This window comes from Centruroides vittatus, unplaced genomic scaffold (assembly GCF_030686945.1).
Source record: "Centruroides vittatus isolate TY-2023 unplaced genomic scaffold, ASM3068694v2 contig_2226, whole genome shotgun sequence".
In the NCBI taxonomy this organism is placed as follows: Eukaryota; Metazoa; Arthropoda; class Arachnida; order Scorpiones; family Buthidae; genus Centruroides; species Centruroides vittatus.
The window spans coordinates 87,162-108,195 of NW_027121386.1; the positions used below are offsets into that span (position 1 = coordinate 87,162).

The following is a 21,034-nucleotide window of genomic DNA, read 5'->3' on the forward strand; positions in this document are numbered from 1 at the left end:
CAGAGGCCAATTTCCCATAAAAGTTCTCACGGAACACGTTGGAATCTGACAACGCGACGATCAGCATCGATTGTTAGTCTGTGATGTTAATAACGAAGGCGAAATGAAAAAACAAAATTATCTGAAAATAACGAAAAAATATATATTTAAAAACTTTGAAATAACAATTATGTAGAATAATTTAAAAAAAACACAAAAATCTATTTTAAAAATATTTTAAAATTACAATCAACAAAAGGATCCCTAATTGAGAGTCGCCATCTGTTAGTTAAAAATTAAAAATTAATTTTTTTTAAAATTATTTTAATTTTCAAGTTTAATGAAGAGAAATTTTCAATCATTTGTATTACAATAAATATTTGAAAAATGATTGTTGTCTTCTAGTCTTTGTGCGCTCCTTCTCCTCCGTGCAACGAGTCTCTTATTGCACAAAGGTTCTCGTGAACATTTTTTAGAGTACTTAAAATAAGAAACAATTAACATAGTGAAGCTTCACTATCTTAATTGATTCCCTGGCCTTATGAAGGCCTTTAAAAAATGTCTTCTTAAGGCCAGGATTGGAGTCTAATCTTCTAATGAGAGTCGGGAATCGTGTATTTTTCCGCCGTCTTTTCATTCCTGCTTTAAGATTTTTAAAAAATATTTATTACTGTTATTTTATAACTAAATTAAAATAATATAATCACGGATAATAACTTTTATAACATAAAAATTATATTATTTTTTTTAAGGAAAATAGCAAAAGATCTGGCAACGTGATTTTCAATCAGCTGGCAACACGATAATCGGTGAAACAGTCCATGCTGAGACTTCCGGTAGTAGCCTGTGGAAATTTTCTATCGAGATCTTTATTTCTAGTTGGTTTCTCTCGTTTTCGTAGAATTAGCATGAGTCTTCCAGGATTCAGATTTCAATACGATTTTAAATTAAATGCGGAAGAACTACTGAAGAGAACTGATGAATTAATCGTAAGATTACGTAAAACATATGACGAGATTGGTGCTCTCTCCCACGATAACGTCACCTGCCAAACTGTCCTCAAGGTAAAAATCTATTCTATGCCTATGCAGCTATTACCCGGTTAAATTGTATTGATTCACACTATTTACATCAACTTAAAGTACAGCTGGTTATTCCCCTTTTTATTTGCTTTGTTGCCACGTTAATACTAATCTGCAGTTATCTCTACTGTGGCTGCACGCCATATTTACAGGCAACCCTCGACTTTCGCACATAATTGGTTCCTGAAAGTGTGTGGGAATGTTAAATGGGTTAATGTTACCTTAGGTAGCCAAGATGGCGGCTCGTCTCTAATTCCAGCAAAGAAATAGTGGGACGCACGTTCTAACCTAACCTATTCTAATAAACTACCATAATTATTAGCAACCAAATTATTAGAACAGGTTAGGTTAGGTTAGGTTAGGATGTGCGTCCCACTGTTTCCTTGCTAGAATTAGAGACGAGCTGCCATCTTGGCTACCTAAAGTAACATTAATCCTAAGGGCCTTATACTACGTTTGCACGCAATCCACAGATCGCTTTGATCTCAATTTACCCACAATCTTGATGTAAGGGGCCATCCATAAATTACATAAGAATGATTTTGGCCATTCTAGACCCTCACCCACCCCTGTGTAAGAAACCGTAATATTTTCTTTGATCCTCTCTCCTTCCCTATCTTACATAATATTTAGGCATAATTTTATAGAAAGATTTTAACAAAAATAAATTTTTTTAATGAAACCTTAAAATCCTTATGTTCAAAATATATAATTATTAATTAGTTAATTAATATGTACTATTATTTATAAAACACTTTGTGAACAAATTTAAAAATATAAAAATTTAATAAATTCGAATGAACAATTTATTTTAAGAACTTTATTTTTTAATTATTAACAATCTTTTTATTATTATCATTAACCAACGTTATAATATTCATTTTTATATTAATTTTAATTTTCACAAAAGGACGCAGAAAACTTTGACAGATCGACTAGCTAGTGCACGTGTAAACAGAAACGTCATAAAAAATAAAACAAGAGAGAATAAAGAGAAACCATATTCTGTTGCCATATTGGTTACATCTTGCTAAGGCCAAGAAAATAAGGGTGTACTATAGATTACCACCTATGGAATTTCAGGACTTTGATTATATATTTGAATTCAGGGGACCGAGACAAGTTCAACGGTACCCTATTTTTGGACCTGAGACGAAAAATAAAAAAAGTTATCATACTTTTTAAGTTACCATACTTTTTTAATGCTCTCATGAAGACGGCACCATAGTTGCTAGTACTGCCATCTTGCGGTAAAGTCTGCAAACCATGACGTTGGACTACGGTCATCTCCAGTAGGGTTGAACACGCGATATGAGAGCGGAGAGAGCGACGCGACTTCCGATCATCGCGTGATCACCATTTTGGTTAAGGTTACTTATGGCAGCGAACATGGCGGCTGTTCCCACTGTTCGTGCTCCCAACTGACCTCCCGGAAGGGAGCTGCCGGCAGGCCGCCATGTGCTAAACATCACTAGTTATTGATTCACGGTAGTTCTTGAACAAAGTAAAAAAAGGGGGGAAACGTCTACTAAAGGCAATTTTAACGGCAAGTGACACGATTCCCGATCGTGATAGCAAGGCCAACTTAGCTGAGAGAGCGACGTGACTCCCTATCATTGCGCGATTGCTGGAAAAAAGTATGATAACTTTTTTATTTTTCGTCTTCGGTCCAAAAGTAGGGTATCGTTGAACTCGTCTTGGTCTCCTGAGTTCAGATATATACCCAAAGACCCGAAATTCTATAGGTGGTAATCTATAGTATCCCCGAAAATAAACTACATGCTGCTTAAATGTGCAAGGTGCACCTTGGGACTAAATCATAAAGCTTGTAAAACTCTATATAATGAGACAATACAACCAATGCTACTTTACGCGGCCTCTAGCTGGGGTCATGTAACTAGTAAAAATTCAGTAGCAAGTAAATTACTCTCTTCAAAGACAGTTTGCCATGAGAATTTCAAAGTGCTGCAGAACTGTTTCTACTAATGCTTTTCTGATTCTAGCAGAGCTTTTTCCTTTGCCACTATGTATTGTAGAAAAGGTTCTATACTACTACATCAGAACTACCAACATCAAGACTCAACAACCGTCTCTACTCCTATCTATGGCTGTTCATATGCTACCATATTGCAATTACCCTATCTCTGATCATCACCCTGTAAACAAGGTTCTCCCCAGGGTACATTTGGTGTCATCTGCTTCCTCCATGGATAACCATACAGACATTAATATCTACACAGATGGGTCCAAAAGCCCTGTTTATGTCTGCTCAAGTATCTTTATCTTCTTCCAAACTGACATATTTTGCCCAAAATATGTTAGAAGGTACAGGTACCCCCACATATCAAGCTGAAGAAGCCAAACTGTTCAGTGGGCCACCACTACTAAACAGACCTCTGTCTATCAACATTTACAGTGATTCTCAGTCTGTCCTAAAAGCTCTATTAAATCCCAATTGCAATAACAATAAAATCACATATATCCAGCACCATATTAAAAATATTGTAAATAAGATAACTTTTATATTTGTTCCTGGCTATACTGGCATACTAGGAAATGAAAAAGCTGACTTTGAGGCTAAGTCAGCTGCAAAGGACACTGACGGACTACACTCACATCCGTCTCTCACATAGCAGCCTTAAAAATTATATTCATGACAACGCTATGCAAAAGTGGAATCAACAGAGGTTGAGCAGTAAAACTGGTAGAATAACAAGACTTTATTTTCAGTGTTGAATGCAGGTTCTCATCACCACTTAGAGATTTAATGTTTGCTACTGCTCAACTGCATACTGAGCATGATAATTTTAGAAGCCATCTGGCGATGTATAACTGGGCAGAAATTGCCTCTTGCTTTTGCTCTACAGAAAACCTGGACACCGTCGACCTTATGATCAATCATTGTCCAATTTACGATCAAGATAGATTTATTCAGAAATTAGAAATCTTTACGCTTGGTTTCAGGTGGCCATATCCACTCGATAAGCTTGTTTAGAAGCCACTGTTTGATGCTTTTTACAATTATGTTCAAAAAATATGGAAGATGTTTCTAATTTCTAGTTTTACATTTCAGTTTTCACTAAAAACTGAATACTAATTTTATGTTTACTTTGTATCATGTATTTTGATTTATTATGTATTCTTAGTGTTATATACCCATAGGAGTAGTGCACTTATTCTAATTAAAAAAAAAAGAGGGAGAGAAATCATCACACGGCCTTTTTCCCGTGATAAAAAAATGTGTCTGCTAGTGTTGTTATTCTATCACATCACACCTGATGGTGTTAGTACAACGAGCGTTCTTAATAAAAACCGCCAAATTGAAGCCAAATTCAAAACTCCACCACTCAACAAGATCAAAAAATAAGAATATTACGTAATATATATACATACATTTGATAGTGTACATATTATCAAAAAATGTGATGAAATGTTTCTGAAATGGCTTGATGAGTAGTCTGAGGAACATAATGTAGGTTCCTTCCTTGCAGACAATGAGAGTGAGGAGCTCTGTATGAAAATATGAAAATTCTGGAAGTGTTGAGAAAGAAACCAGATCCTGTACAGGCAACATTGGTATCAAGCGAAATATGCACCTGTTACCCAAAAAAGAATAGGAAAACAGCATCCAAGAGTGTATCATGTAGCCTACTGCACCATTCTGCAGATACCAATCTTAATAATCTGCAGATACCAATTTTAATAACAATCTGCAAACAATGCATTTTAAAAATTCAGATTAAACAGATGCAGAACTGGATTAGAAATTATAATTAACTTTAACAATAATTTCAGATATCATATTTCTGTTTTACACTTTTAATGTATTTTAACCAGAGTAAAGTAAGGTAAACATTAAAATGTGTAATATTCATAACAAAACTCCCTGATCTAAGTAAAATTTCTCAAGACAAATCATGAGAAATATGAAAATATGTAGGGTGAGCTCTGCGCTCGCCCTCGAGTAACAGGGTTACAAATCCAACCACAAGTAGCACTGCGTTAATTAATAAAGTTAATAATTTATCACATAGATCTCGGTGCCCTTCATAAGCAAGTAAAGCTGTTCACGTGAATAGTCAATACACAAGGAGAAAACTTGAAAAGAAATTCTTTCGTAATTAGTTTGCCTGAAAAGGTTAAGACCAACTCCAGCATGGTGTGATTGGTAATGCTTTTGTAGTTTCTGATGGGTCTGATTTTTTTTTTTTTAATATACAGTAGAGCATCGATTATCCGACTCAATTGGGGACTGGGGTTGGTCGGATAACTGAAAAAACGGATAACCGAAAAGTATGAAAAAATACATCATTAGTATATTAGTATATCCCATGTAATTAGTATATCGCTATTAACCTACTTCGCGTTGAATTTTCATCGATGTTAAGCCTAACAAATTTTTTTTTAAAATAATAATTGTTGCTATTGTATCGTTAAAAATTATTTCTTTATTTTGCACAAAATAAATACAAAAATAAAGCAAAAATAGAAAATTAAGCCTGGTTTAAATACTGGCCTCTCTTTCATGATTGAGCCAGTGTTGCCAGCTAAAACACGCAAAAATTTAACAAAAATAATATTAAAGTAGCAAAGACATAGACAAATATTGTAGCGCATCATCACTAGCGGACGTTTGAATTTGCCGACTAGAATGCGGTCAGTTAACCGATGTGACGGTTGATCGGGGGTCGGATAATCGATGCTCTACTGTATATACATAAATTATTAAATTCATGATGGATTTCTTCTTTATGTATGTTCAAGGCATTCTGAAATAAAAGCCTGTATCAGCTACCAAGTCCTATTTTTGACTGTCACTATAAATACTGACATTTATATTTATAAATACCATTTACAATTATCCCCTTCTTCTGTTTTTGATGTGGTGTAATTGTAAATACCAAATTTTGTAGTTTCTATGGTACACAGTCAAAATAGAAAGATAAAGTTCTGTCTAATAAAAGGCAATCTTAAAGATGATATTGTTTTTTTATTAGTAAAAAAATAACATTAATTTATAAGGTAGGAATCACTGTGGGTTCCTAAGTTCTCTAGGTCCGTGGGGAAAATTCCCAGCTCACCCCATTTTGATAGTCCTATATAGCAACTCCTCATTAACATCATCAATAAATTTTGAAAACTGCAAAGTTAAACATGTTAAGCATGGTGTAAGGCAAGATAAAATGGTGAAATGAACACTGGTAAGTTTGAATGAAAGAAAACTATATTTAAACAAACAAAACATAATATATGATATAATTATATCAAAATGACATGCATTTATATTCAAACATGTTTGAACTAATATATGATAGAGCTAGTTGTTAATTAATTGGGAAGATAATAGTTATCTGTATGTATTCTTTGGCGTAAAATTGGTGAGTGAAATTTAGTGCAATATATTAATATTAAATTTTGTGTGAAAATCAGCATTACTGAAATGTTACAGTACGATCCAGAAACAAAACATCGGAACATACAATGGAAATCCAGAGTTTACCTCGTCCTAAAAAGGCACACATGTCATGCTCACAGTTTAAGACCGTGCTGGTGTGTTTCTTCAATCACAAGAATTGCTATTTGTCCCTATTCAATCCAAGAATTTATTGAATAGGGACAAACAGTCAACTCTATTTGGAAGTACTGCAGAGATTACAAGATTCTGTACGAAGAAAAAGACCCGAACTGGGGCCTGACGAGTGGATCATTCATCGTGACAACGCACCCAAGTCACTCACTGTGAGACATTTTCTACCCAAAAAGTGATTACCCAATTAGATTGTCCTGCCTATTCACCTGACTTAGCCCCGTGATTTTTAGCTATTTTCAAAATTGAAAAGCTGTGCCGAAAGGACGAAGATTTTCTAATATAACTGATGTCCAACAGAATGTGAGACAGCTGCTCGACAGTATTCTGGAAAATGAATTCCAGGCCAGCTTCCAGAAATGGGAATGGCATTTAAGTCAGCATTTAGATGCATGAGGAGAGTACTTTGAAGGTGACAGTAACCACTAGTGAACAATTCTGCATGTATATTTTTTTAAGGTGCATTCTGGGAATTAAATTGTCACACCTTGTCTATGCAACTACACATCATACGAGTAACATGGATGGAGGATGAAGCTGTGCAAAAACTGGAAGCACACAGCACCACAGAGTGGAACAAAGTACAAAACTTGAAATGTTCCAATTGTTTTATTTTTGTGATATTTATAACACATGTACAGTTCTGTTTCTTTTTTTTTTTAATATCAAGACAAAAATTTTTTTTGGAATTTCAACATTTGTAAATAAAAGTAGAAATTTATATCTAAATTATTTTATATACTTTTGTCATTTGGATACAATACATTTAAAAAATATTGGTTTTATTTTCTAGCCTATTGCGTATGCAGAAAGTGAAATGCAAACTGAGGGAACTTTGTACACAATTCCAAAAGAAGTATCAACCGATAAGGAAATTAGAGATGCGAGTAACGAAGCAAATCGTAAATTAAAAGAATTTGATGTTGAAATAAGGTGAGAAATAGCAAAATAGATCCGTGTGTAAATTTATTATTAAATTTATTTAATTAAATATTTTGCATATTTAAAGTATGCGACAAGATATCTTTGAGAAACTACTCTCTTTAGAAGCGAAGAATGAAGCACTGGATTCGGAACATAGTCGGTTTCTGCAAAAATTGATAAAATATGGGAAGAGACATGGTAATTTTAACTTTTATCACCCATTGTTATGTCATTTGTAAAGAAGAAATAAAGAATTATGTTTTCTGATATTTATCACATGAAAAATATGAATATTTTGTTTTTAACACTTTCCTGGTTAGATTCATACTGTAATTCCCAACAGTATATTTTGAAAATATTAACAATTGTTATTTAGTTTTGGGTTAATGTTATTTATGGTTTCAAAATGGCAGCTCATCTCTGATTCCAGCAAATAGAAGAAAGGAAACAGTGGGGACGCACGTTCTAACCTAACCTATTCTAATAATTTTGTTAGTAATAATTATGGTAATTTATTAGAATAGGTTTGGTTAGAACGTGCGTCCCCACTGTTTCCTTTCTTCTATTTGCTGGAATCGGAGACGAGCTGCCATTTTGGAACCATACGTAACATTAACCTAGTTTTGTTTATAATTTTTATGCTAATCTAATTAATTAAGAAACTTACTTTTAATAGTAGGTAATGGTGGAGAAATGCTAATGTTTTTGTCCTGGTTAATGGGACATTTGCAGTAGTAGACAGATGATAACTGGAATTTATAAAAATATACACTTTTCCAAAGCTTACTGCATTAGATTAACTACAGTAGTTACTCAGCTTTGCCACTTCTAATTTAAATTTAGGGTGACAAATAATGTGTCAAAAGTAAAGTGCTATAATTTTTTAATGAATGAACAGCTTTTAATCAGGCCCAAAGCACATTACACAGTATTAAATTCATTTTAATGGTAGATGTTTTCAAAGTGCCCCATCTGATTTGGCACAAAAGTTTTTCAAACCCCTAAAAAATAACCCTTTCTGGTATATCACTTTTGATAGTCTTTATAACTTTTTTAATTGCAGTCTTTAATTGTTCTGCATTCTTTGGTCTTTCCTTGTAACAATTATCTTTGATGTAAAGAAAATGCAAAGGTTTAGGTCAGGATTGTAATGAGGCCATTCAATCCCACACATTTAACATTAAGTTATTTAATTAATACAATTAACACAAAGCTGAAAATTAGCAATATTTGCTAGATATAATCACATAAGAGGGATTTTTTTACACGAATAAACCGAAATGTTATGTCCGAATCCGACAGTCACCCTAGTTTAAGAATTACTCAGAGTGTTATTGTTACTGGGATTGATTTCGAAGAGTTCTAAATATCGATGTAAGCTCTGTTTCAGACTGTATCTTTACCGAAGAGGGATCGGCGAGAATCCCGATCCAAAATGCATTTAAATAAAATATCTGAAAATTAAACGTCATCTGAGTAATTCCTGAACTTGGGCAAGTGTTGGATTCGAAGGACGTAACATTTTCTTCTTCCAAAAAAACCCCTTTAAGTGGTTATAAAAGCGAGTTAAATTATTTAATACGTAACTTTGTATGGAGAAAATAACAAGTTATATTTATCAATGCTCAAAAAGTGCACAGGAAAAATCTTACAATAATAAAATTATGCATAGAAAATTATAAATAATAACAATAAATGTATTAGAATTATATTATGCTTATTATGTAGACACTGCTAGATCTATTTCCTTAACTAGCAGTTTCGGGAAATGATTCAGATTAATTTTTATTCAGTACAGGAAAGTAAAAATGTTGTGTTTACTTTCCTATTTCGTAAGAATATTTAACACATTCTTACAAAAAGGCAACATGTCTGACCTTTACTGTCGATTATGATAATTTATACGAAGTTTTCAAAATGTAATACTTTAAATACTTTCGTTTCTAAATAAAGTATCGCAGATTTTGAAAAAGGCAAAAACCAGGAAAGTGTTATTGATGATATATATTTATTTTATTTATTTATTTTACTAATTTAGTTCGTTATTTTACTAGGATTACATTTATCGCCGACAATTCAAGAAAAGATAAAATCATTAAAATCTGAAATAAATAATCTTTGTATTCAGTTTTCCAAAAATGTGAACGAAGAAAATACAATTTTAGAATTTTCCGACGAAGAATTAAATGGATTGCCTGCAGATTTTATTCAAAATTTAACGAAAGTATGACATTTATTACTTCATAGCATTAAATTTTAGAAAAACTGATATTTCTTTTTTGATTTGCAATTTATAAAAATAATATGGTATTGTGATTTATCAAATTGTTAATGAGTTAAAATAATTTTCTTAATATCCTAATGTAAAATTTCACAATGCATAAAATCATATTTTGAAAACTTTAATGGCATATGTTGTTGTTGTTATTGATAAATTGCTATTTAAAATAAAACTATGGAATTTAGTTCTAATGTTAAATTTAAAAGAAAGTATGTATATTAAAGTAAAAATAGCTTTTAACATTATTTAAAATGTCATTAAGCAGCAGCATGCTTTTCTTCATTTACTACGAAAGGTGTCGGAAATATTTTCTTAGACTTTCTTGTCACATTGCATTTAATATCTTATCTTCACGCATGTGCTGTTTTTTATTATTATTATTTTCTCACACTGTAGGCATTTGTTTTCACGTCTATTATGGGTTCAGCCAAGCCCACATTAGGGATTGCTGTATGATAAAGAACAGGATCCGGCATATCGATCATAATGCATTACCATGGTAACAGCACTCAATATTTAGAATATAGAATGCTGTTACTATGATAAAGCATTTCCTGAAGATGGCGAAAAGTTTGAGAGTACTCTACTTGAATTTGTTTGTTCTAAGTTTTTATATATTCCATTTAAAACAAATATTTCAATTATATCTTAAATTTAAAGAATCTTTTATATATTTAACCTTGAGTGAAACTACATTGGTTATACGACAACAGGCCGTCGGATGGTTCCGTGCAGCCCTAATTAGTACGTCGGCTGGCGTATCGGATGGCAGTTAACCTGTTAATATCTCTTAATGGGGCCTAAATTTGGCCAATTTTTTCAGACTTACGAAACCTTGTAGATCAAGCAATTAAAATGGAGTCAGAGATCAGATCCAAAAAATATATATGCTTTTATTAACATTGGAAATGCATTTTGGACTCTACAGTCACTCATCAGTCCAATCAGTTTGGGTAGATGACTATAGGCAGAAAATTCTTGCAAATATATAAATATAATATGATGATCTTGCTCTTAATGAGAATTTTTATCCCAGAAAAGCACATTTACGTCTAAATTAACAGATTTTAAAAGAAAATACCAGCTGGTTTTTTATTGCACATGTATGAAGTTTAATTGTACATAATACTAATTAACAGCTTTACAGGTAATATGACGATTCTGTTTTCCTCTTAAATAACATATTTAAGTAACACACAAGTAAAAAAGAGTGCACAGAATAGTTAAAAGTACACAGTTGATTAAAAAGTTGAATAAAATTTTCCTCTTTTTCTCTTTGGCTGTGCACAAAATCCTGGGTTTATGTAGTTTTCCTATAGCACTCACCACAAGATCAAATTCTTTCTTGTGTAGGGGAACAACTAGAAAGCTTAAACTTTTGAGTAAAAAGAACACAACTTGTCAAACTTTGAGGAATGCTATTTATTTAAAATAATGTGGAATGTTTGTTTTCCACTAGAGACATTAACAAAACCTTTTTTAGGAGTCATTTTTCACGTACAAAGTTTGGCAAGTTAATACTCTTATTCTGTCCATTTTTTAAGCATTGACAACAAATTAGTAACTGCCTTGTGTAAAAAAAGTGCATTCATTCCATGCATATACTTATAACAGTGGTACAAGGAACAAGGAGCTTTCAATATTATTCCTTGATTCTCTATAGTAAATAAATGTCCAAGATTTCAGTGTTGTTTTGTGATGTATGGAACAGTAACAAGCATAGCTTGCTCATTATGTTGCCAATCTATTCTTTACAAATAAGCTTTTTACTTTATAACCTACTATAAGCGATATTTCTGAAATTTATGTAATTACAGAAGATATTTATATCAAATTAAAACAATAGTGTAATCAAATGTCGCTCCTCTTCACATGTTTACAGCATACAGCTTAATATCACTTTATAATAATAGACAGTATGTCAATTTACATTTGTCTGAGTATCCTTGGGCATTGCATTCGCTTGCAATCTAATGACATTTCATAGAACTTTCAGTAAATATATAGTACAAGTATCTTCCTACAACCTAAATTTAATATAGTGTACAATTGAATTTTTAATAATTTTTTTATTTAATTGGAGAATTAAGTTAACATTAATTAAACTATAGTTTATTATTTGATAAATTTCACAATTATAATTTAATTTTTATTCTAGAGTGAAACGGGTAAACGAAAAGTTACCTTGAAATATCCTCATTATTTTCCAATTATGCGTAAAGCAAAAAACCTCGAAACAAGAAGAAAACTGGAATACGCATTCAACGCAAGGTAAATATTTCAGTATTATGATGCTTATTTTAAAAAAAAAAATGATTAATTTTAATTATATTATTAATAATTGACAATATTTTAAAATTATTTAGATGTATTGATGAAAATACTGTCATTTTAGAAAAATTGGCTGAATTGCGACACGAGGTTATCATATTTTGTTTTATATTATTTTAATAAATTGTTACTTACATTTAATAAAATTTTTCCCTTTAGATAGCAGTGTTGCTTGGATTTCCTAATTATGCAGCTTTTGTGACAGATTTGAGAATGGCCAAAACTGCAGAAACTGTGTACAATTTTTTAACTCAGTTAGCATTAAAATTAGATCCTGTTTGGAAAGAAGAGAGAAAATTTATTTTGGAACTTAAGAAAAAGGAGGTATGATTAAAACGGATGATATAAATAAAATGTAATCGTTACTATTCAAACTATCATTTGAATAGTGTATAGCAGTTTGCATATTTCTGAGAATTTTACTTTACATTACAGTGCGATGAATTAGGCATTCCTTTCGAAGACAAATTGCATTCTTCAGAACTCCACTATTACAATAATATGGTTAAAGAAATAAAATATTCTGTCGATGAAAATAAATTACGTGAATACTTTCCTTTGCCGACAGTAACAAAAGGATTATTGAATATTTATCAAGTACGAAAACTTTATCTAAAAATATATGTTTATAGAATGAAATAGCTGGAATGTTTGTAAGCGTGACAATATTGAACATATTCCAACAAATTTATATAATAATTAATTCTTAAGTCACTATCCAGTTTTTATTCATTTTTTAAATATACTTAATTTATACTTCATACAGATTATTTATGCTTTATACATTATGCAATTATATTATTACTTTCTCATTCACTATAATAATATGACACTAATGATCTTGTTTAACTCTTAGATTTCTTAGTTTATATAAAAATCCTTGTGGGAACTGCTGATATAAACAAAAAAGTTCATGGCAATTAAGTTAATTTATATATTTATTAATATTTAGCACATGTAATTTAACTGTTAGAGTTAAAATTATATACATTCTTAAAATTAGAAATATATTCATTTATTTCTAGATGAAATTTAAATATTCACTCATATATATGTTACTGTGAAAGACCAAAATTAGAGAATGTCGATATTCTCCAGTGAATGTTGACACATACAAAATACATCCGTGAAAGACCGAATATTTGGATATATTATTATACATTTGAACAATCGCCGGTGTATGTTGACATGCATAGATAAGCTTTGGTGGAGGTCGAAATCACACCCGAGAAGCCGATGTCGACAGAGAGGAGACAGTCTGTCACCAAATCCTTTGTGGGTAGCCAGAGGTAGGACAAGGTCGTACCTCTTTTCCCAGCAATGGTTTGGTGGAAATCGCCCACTTTGTCACTGGATGGCTTTTTTGTTCTTTTGATCCCGTGAGGTGGGGATTGGTTTGTCAGCTTTTCACCCGTAATCAGTTCATAATTTGTAAAGAAAAGTTACTTTCCATAGATGAGATTTCTTTTCAAGAAATATCGCCGAGAGAAGCAGCTGCAGCTAATTCAAAAAGTGAAGGGCAAGGCTATACACGCTGTCATTGCAAAAAGAAGTGTTCCATGAATGAATGCAGTTGTAAAAGCAAGGGACTCTTGTGCAATTCAAAGTGCCATAACTGTTTAAGTTGTTGCAGTAAATAAGATTGTATGACATTAATTACGTAATTTATGCGTAAGTTTATTACTGTATTATTTTCTACAATGATTTAAAATGTACTGTTCGTTTTAGGTTCAACAGTTTATTTACATGTGCTGTTACTTAACCTTTCTCCTATTTTGACATATTAAAAAGTTGCATTTTTGTCTTAATGTAATAAAAATATTTTTATTCAACCTTCACCATCAGTGCATGCTGAATGTCGACATTTGCCGGCATAAGTGAGAAATAATGATATTTAGCAAATATTTCGTACATACACGAAATGACTGTGTGAATGCTGACATTCACCGGAGAATGTTGATGTTCTCCAGATATCAGTCGTTCACAGTAACACATATATATATATATATATATATATATATTATTTAAATGATTTCTTTTATTTATGTTGCCGTATAAGTTTTGAATAATGCTGTATATTTAGGAACTTTTAAGTTTGGAATTTGCTGAAATTAAAAATCCTGTAGTGTGGCACCCTGATGTTCAATTAGTAAGTTGTTTAAGTTTTATATTTTAAAATAAGAAATACATTAATAAAGTAATTTATTTTTTTAAGATAACTTTTTCTCGTGTACTCATGTACAATAATATATTAACTATTTTAATGCATATAAATCTGTTTGTGCTTTATTACTAATTTTCATATCTCTTTTAATGATATAAAGCTACACCAACTGTCGTATAATGTGGGCTATATTTCGGCGATAATACTTTTGAATTACCGATTAATTTGTTCTTAGAGGGAGGCATTAGGTGCCATCTTATATCAAATTTAATAAAATAATTTTAGAATAAACTGGAAGAAAAGAATTGGCCCCGAGTAGGACTCAAACCCGCAACTCCTGCTTGCTTTAGGAGATGGCATCTAATGTCTCCCTGTAGGGACGAATTAATCGGTAATTCAAAATTATTATCGCCAAAATATAGTCCGATATTATACAGCGGTTGGTATAGCTTTATAGTAATGAATCGGGTTTCGTAGGATGTTTATATTTTTGATGATGATAATATATTAATAATAATTGAAATTTTGTAAAGCTTACTTAGAAAAAAATAATTATTTCATATAATATTTTGAATCTATATACAAAGAATGTTTACTGAAATTTTCATTATAATTTTTTAATTCATTTATTTATATGAAAAAACTTATCCTATTTTTAGGAAATATTTATATTGCTAAGTAGATTTGTTTGCTAAAATATGTTTTTAATTCAGTATTATTTTAAATAATTTAAAAATTGAAACAAAGAGAGAGTTAATTGATATACAAAATGTGTATGGATTAAAAATAAGATTTAAAAAAAAAAAAAAAGATTTTAGCTGAATTATTAATAATGAAATTAAGTTTTTAAAATAAAAATTATCGCTGATTGAAACAGTATATGAAATAATCTCTCATTCTAATTTTTATAAATCAGCAGAGAAACCAATTTAATCATTCAAAGCAAATGTTTTTTGCTCTTACATAAATTGGAACACATTTTTTAAATGCAAACAAACACAGAACATAAAACAAAATATCAACATATACAATTTTCTTAAAATCTTCAGAGAAATAAAATTTATATAAATCAACCAAAATATTTAACATAAAAACTGGGAGTAAATTATACATATTTGTCTATAAATTTCGTGTAACAACTATAACTCTACTACCTTTGATAGATTAAATTGGTTTCAATTGATTTATGAAAGAGTATAAATTATTCTTTGGGGATAAGATTACTAAAATATGTCTGTTATAAGAATTCTTAATGAATTGTCAGAGAAACAAGTAATGAAATAATTTGATTTTATAATTTAAAATTATAAAAATATACCAAGAATCATCATATTACATTTATGATGATAAAAATTATAGAAACACGTATGCAATTTAGATAATACAGTAGAACCCCTCTAATCTGTCACCTTTGGCACTGGGAATATGGTCGGAATGCAAAAATGGTCAGATTATCAGAAAAAAGTAAAATAAACAAATCTTTTAACTCAAGAATGACTGTATTGTTCTCTACAGTAAAAACATTGCAATGAATCGTACAGAAGCTGTTATTATTAATGAAAAAGAGCAATACTGTATGTATTTACTACATACTGTATACTGTAATGAACACAGAAGAACGTGACGGGCGATGAGTCACCAACGAGTCGGGACAAGTTTCTCAACTCCAACCACGGTCGGATTAACCGGAGCGACGGGCTAGCCGAGGGCGGACTAGAGGGATTCTACTGTATATTTAAAAATTAATCTCTTTATTCTGAATGTTTAAAATATTTTCATTTTTCTGTGTAAACAAAGTTGTAAAGGTTTCTAAGTTTGGGTTTAATTAGTTTTAGTATTGATATTTTTATATCATACAATAAAGCAGAACATACGTATTATCCCAGCATGTGTAATTTCAAAAAGTTTAAAGAACACGAAGAACAAGTTTAGTTAACACAAAGAACATTGTTATGTAATAACATACACCAAAACTTGGGTATTATTTATTAAAAACTTTGTTACGGTGTTACCAAATTAGTATTGTGTTCAACTGTTTCATAGATTTGATAATGTAGTAATATCATAATTTTTAAGTAAAGAATTTCATCTAAAGAAGTAATTTATTTTTAGTTTAGTGTGGTTGATGCTGAAAACAAGAACTTGCTAGGTTACTTTTTCCTGGATTTATTTCCAAGAGAAGGAAAATATCCCCATGCCTGTGTGGCTCCATTGCAAGTAATATTTTTTTCATACTTTATCTGAATTTTAATCTATTTATAACATATAGATATGTGTAATTATTATTATTATTTTTTTTTACTAGCCTGGATGTCTACTACGTGATGGAAATAGACAAGTTGCTATAGTAACAATGTTAGCGAATTTTACTAAACCAACTGAAGAGAATCCATCTTTATTGGATCATAATGAAGTAAATAAAAAATTTTCCAGCTTCGATGTTGCGTATACAGGACATGTCCCAAAGTAAGGTACAAACTTTTATGACAACTTAATAGCAAATTACATTAAAAAATTAAATTAGCCATTTTAAATTACACAGTCTAAGCTATTTTATTATATTATTATAACACTTTTACATACAGGAGGTAAGGGCAAAAATTCATTTCTGAAAAAATTCTCTATTTAATTATTTTAAAAAATCCACGAATACATCTTTAACTTCATCATCATCATCTAAAAAGTGTAAGCCACCAAGACGTTTGTTAATAGATCTAAAAAAGTAAATTTCAGAGGGTGCTAAGTCCAGTTTATGCTCAGGATGGTCCATTACTTCCCATGCATACTTTTTTAGTCAGTCTGAAGTCTAACATGCAATATGGAGAATTGCCTTGTTATGTAGCAGGCGTATTGTATTGTGCATATTCTGGACTTAGCACCCTCTGATTTTTACCATTTTAAACCCCTTAAGTGATGACCTTTTAAGTTAACAAAGAACTTAAGAGTTAGACTTCTTAAGTTCTCAGATAATGATGAAGTTAATTAAAGATGCAGTCATAAACTTTTTAAAATCTTTAAGTGAAAAATTTTTTCTTTTTCTCTCACCGGGATAATAGAATGGTGGCTATGTAGAAAAATTGCTTAGACTGTGTACTTTCAAATGGCTAATATAATTTGTTATTGAGTTATAAAAGATTGTGCCTTTGGGACATGTCTCATATAAATAATAGTTTTACTGAAATGTTGCTTGCTTTTTTTCTAAATACCAGGTTGAAACATTTTTTCATGAATTCGGTCACATAATGCATCAGCTTTGTGCAGTGGTAAACATATCACATTTTAGGTAACAGTGTTTGAAGTAGTATTTATTATTATTTTTACTTTAAATGAAAATTAAAGTTTGACTATTTTGGTAGTGGAACAAAAGTAGAACGCGATTTTGTAGAAGCTCCTTCGCAAATGCTTGAAAATTGGTGCTGGGAACCGGAAACTTTGCGACGAATGTCTGGACATTATAAAGATGGAAGCCCTTTACCAGATGATATTCTACACTCTCTCATACATTCACGTTTAGCTAACGTTGGTTATTATAACTTGCGTCAGATAACTTTAGGATTGCTCGATCATAAAATTCATACTGGTCCAAAAGTAAGAAACTAATTTTACTAATGTTATTACAAAGTTTATGTCTGCATAACTGAAGATTTTTATCCTCACCAGGCTGATACAAGACAGATTTTTCATGATTTGTGTTGCTCACTTCTCGATATTCCTCCAACTGAAGGAACAAACTTTGCTGCTCATTTTGCACATCTGGCTGGTGGATATGATGCACAGTATTATGGCTATTTAGTAAGTTTTATATGATTTTTTATACATAAAGTAAATCTATATAACATGAACTATTTATTTTAAAGTTTTTATTAGTTTTTTTCTCGTTGTATATGCAATGCATATTGAAAATATTTCATAATTTCGTTAACAATTTCTTTTTATTTTGATTCATTTAAATGTTAGAGCCAATTAATAATCCAATTAATCCGATTTTGTAAGTTTATTCAATATTCCTGTAGATGTTTTCACAGTAAAATTGAAGATTTATCTTTGACCATTCAAAATCGGATAGTGAAATTAGAAATTCGTTTATAAAAATCATTAAAAAATAAGTTTTAAATCAATTGTAAGAACTGTTCTTTCTACTTCAGACTAAGTTTTCCTTGTTGTGAAGATCAGTTATTGGGCTGCAATTTGAAGAAATTGCAGACCTGTAAATTCCCACTTGTCTGTCTGTTGTCTATCCTTTCTTAATATCGATAACAGAGTTATATACACGAAAGCCAAGACCAGGTATAGAAAGCTTAAGGGCATGGTCCCAATTAACTATATATGAACTTTCGATGCAAACCGGAAGTCACGGTTTTGCTTTTCCTCTGAAAGGAGTTAGATAGATGACCAGCATGCTAACAGAAAAGTATGACGTACAGGGAGCAAGATGCTACAATACTAATTTGAGGTGGAGAGCATATATTTTAAATTAAATTAATTAAAAATATGATTAAATATTGCAGCCCGGCATTGTGGCGACGTCACAATAAATAACCGCTTGTCACAGTGGAAAACTTTTGGTTAAAATGTTTAAAATTTATTTTTTTTAAGTTAAAAAGAACCTTTTACAACTAGAATTTTCATTCTCTTCTCTCTCATTCATTCTAATCAAATGTCTCTTCAGTTTGATATTTTATTAAGTTTGAATCTTTCTTTCTTTAACAACAAAATTTTATATATTTACTTCCAATTTTGTCAGTTTCCTGCTTCAATGATGAATAGTTATTTCATTATTAAACAAAATACTTTATTATATTTTAAGCCCTTAACAAAACTCTCTTTTATGTATTTAATTAGAACATTTATAAACGTAATGAAAAAGACTCTATTTGATATTTTAAATTTTGTTTCTATAACAGTGGAGTGAAGTTTATAGCATGGATATGTTTATGACCCGTTTCAAAATTGAAGGTGTGATGAATTCACAGACTGGTAAAGACTACAGATATAAAATTTTAGCACCTGGTGGAACAAAGGTATAGTATTAACTTATCTTTATAAGACTATTGTATAAATTTAACATTCTCTTAATTTTAGGATGCAATTGATATGCTAAAAGATTTCTTGGGAAGAGAACCTAATGATGAAGCATTCTTGAAAAGCAAAGGATTGAAAGTTTAAAAGAAAAGAAGTCTAACTTGAGTTTTTGTTAGATTTTTAAATATTTACTAAGGCCTGATTTTAATTGTATTGAGTGGATAACATGGGGATTTACTACCAAATTTATAACAACAATCTATTCTCACCGAACCAAATTAGAAAATACTTTTGCCAAAAACAATCATTTAAGAATTGCGTCAATTTTGCAGTTTATCGTTTGAAAATAGGTCGAAAAGGACAACCAGTTCATTACTATACAGCAAAAATTAATTAAGAAAGTTTTCATAAAATTTTTCTGTAATTTTTTTTTATTTCAAACATGTATTCTTCCATTTATAACTTTAATATATCAATTTGTGAATAAACATGTTATTGAAATTTAATATTTCAGTCTTAGCTAGATTTCTTTAAGCAATGACAGAATGGAAGTAGGATATCAAAAAACTTTTAGACTGAAGCAGTCATAAATTTAATGAAAGTCATCTTTATTTTCTTCTTCCAGGTTCTTCCAGTTTTCAAATGAATATTAATTGTTAGGAAAGAACTGTGTGATATTATCATTCCAGTTTTTATCATTTCAACTGTATTACTCCTCTTTACTGTATTATTACTATCACAATTCATTAAAAATAGCAAATAGAAGGGTTCTATTTGCTATTTTTAATGAATTCTGATTATAAATTTTGAAAATGAACTAACTAAAAGATATTTCTTTATTGATAAATACAATACAATTATAATTCTATTTTGAATTTCAAAATAGTATCATTAATAATTTTCAATATAATACCAAAATTATTTAAAATTCAAAATATATATTACTTACAGTTTCACGTATCTAAAAGCCTTTTACCGGTGCACGTCACTCCAAACCAATTAGTTACAAACGTTTTCGAACCTTAACGGTTCTTCTTTGGGTAACGATCCCCTAACGGAATGCGCTTCGATTCTAAGTCGGGAAGAAATACGATCCGGAACGTTGTCCCGTCATCGGGACGTGTAGTGACGTCCCGATGACGTCACTACAGACCTGCGTGCCACGCTTATCGTGCTCTAATTTATCGTTTTATCTAGCAGAGCCTGCCATGCCGTCAATAGAGCTATCTTTTCCTTGTAGTTAAAGCAATTACCTTCATTAATAGCGTTAAGACATATGTAGATCGCCTCTAGCCATCTGAGGTGGTTAGTGTGGTGAGTGGTGTGAATGACTTTTGTCTGGGTGAAAATGGGTTCAGTGTCAGGGTCCAAAGAGTAAACAGCTAGAGCTGTGCTGTTTCTTCTGTTGTTAATATCAGCCACATGTTCTTTGATACGCATTTCGAGGTGGCATTTGGTAGATCCTATGTATATCCTGCTTCTGTTACACCTGTGGTCCATAATGGGGATGGTGTAGACGCCGGGAAGTTTATTTCGGTCTGCCGTATCTTTTCCGTTCCTTAACAATTCAAAAACTATAGTGCATCTTCTAAAAATAATACAGATATTCTTTTTCCTGGTGATCTCCTTGTACAAGGATTTATTATATATTACTTAATTTAAAA

At 31.0% G+C, this 21,034-nt stretch overlaps 1 protein-coding gene across 1 annotated transcript; it reads left to right on the top strand.

Annotated features, from left to right (window-relative positions):
* Positions 1-785: 785 nt before the first annotated feature.
* Positions 786-19,876, top strand: LOC136970947 (thimet oligopeptidase-like). The gene is made up of 16 exons (XM_067265436.1): positions 786-1,043; positions 7,442-7,581; positions 7,658-7,770; positions 9,627-9,796; positions 12,012-12,124; positions 12,220-12,274; positions 12,344-12,508; positions 12,620-12,781; positions 14,268-14,333; positions 16,461-16,565; positions 16,654-16,761; positions 17,558-17,631; positions 17,705-17,936; positions 18,009-18,140; positions 19,253-19,369; positions 19,431-19,876. Exons 1-16 carry the CDS (start codon positions 801-803, stop codon positions 19,512-19,514), a joined length of 2,079 nt encoding a protein of 692 aa, XP_067121537.1. The 5' UTR covers positions 786-800; the 3' UTR covers positions 19,515-19,876.
* Positions 19,877-21,034: the final 1,158 nt, after the last annotated feature.

Excerpts from the sequence above, each read along its gene's own strand:
- LOC136970947 (XM_067265436.1), top strand. The coding sequence starts at position 801 with ATGCTGAGACTTCCGGTAGTAGCCTGTGGAAATTTTCTATCGAGATCT. Across the intron at positions 1,044-7,441 it reads CCTGCCAAACTGTCCTCAAG|CCTATTGCGTATGCAGAAAG; the intron begins GTAAAAATCTAT and ends TTTATTTTCTAG. Across the intron at positions 18,141-19,252 it reads CACAGTATTATGGCTATTTA|TGGAGTGAAGTTTATAGCAT; the intron begins GTAAGTTTTATA and ends TTTCTATAACAG.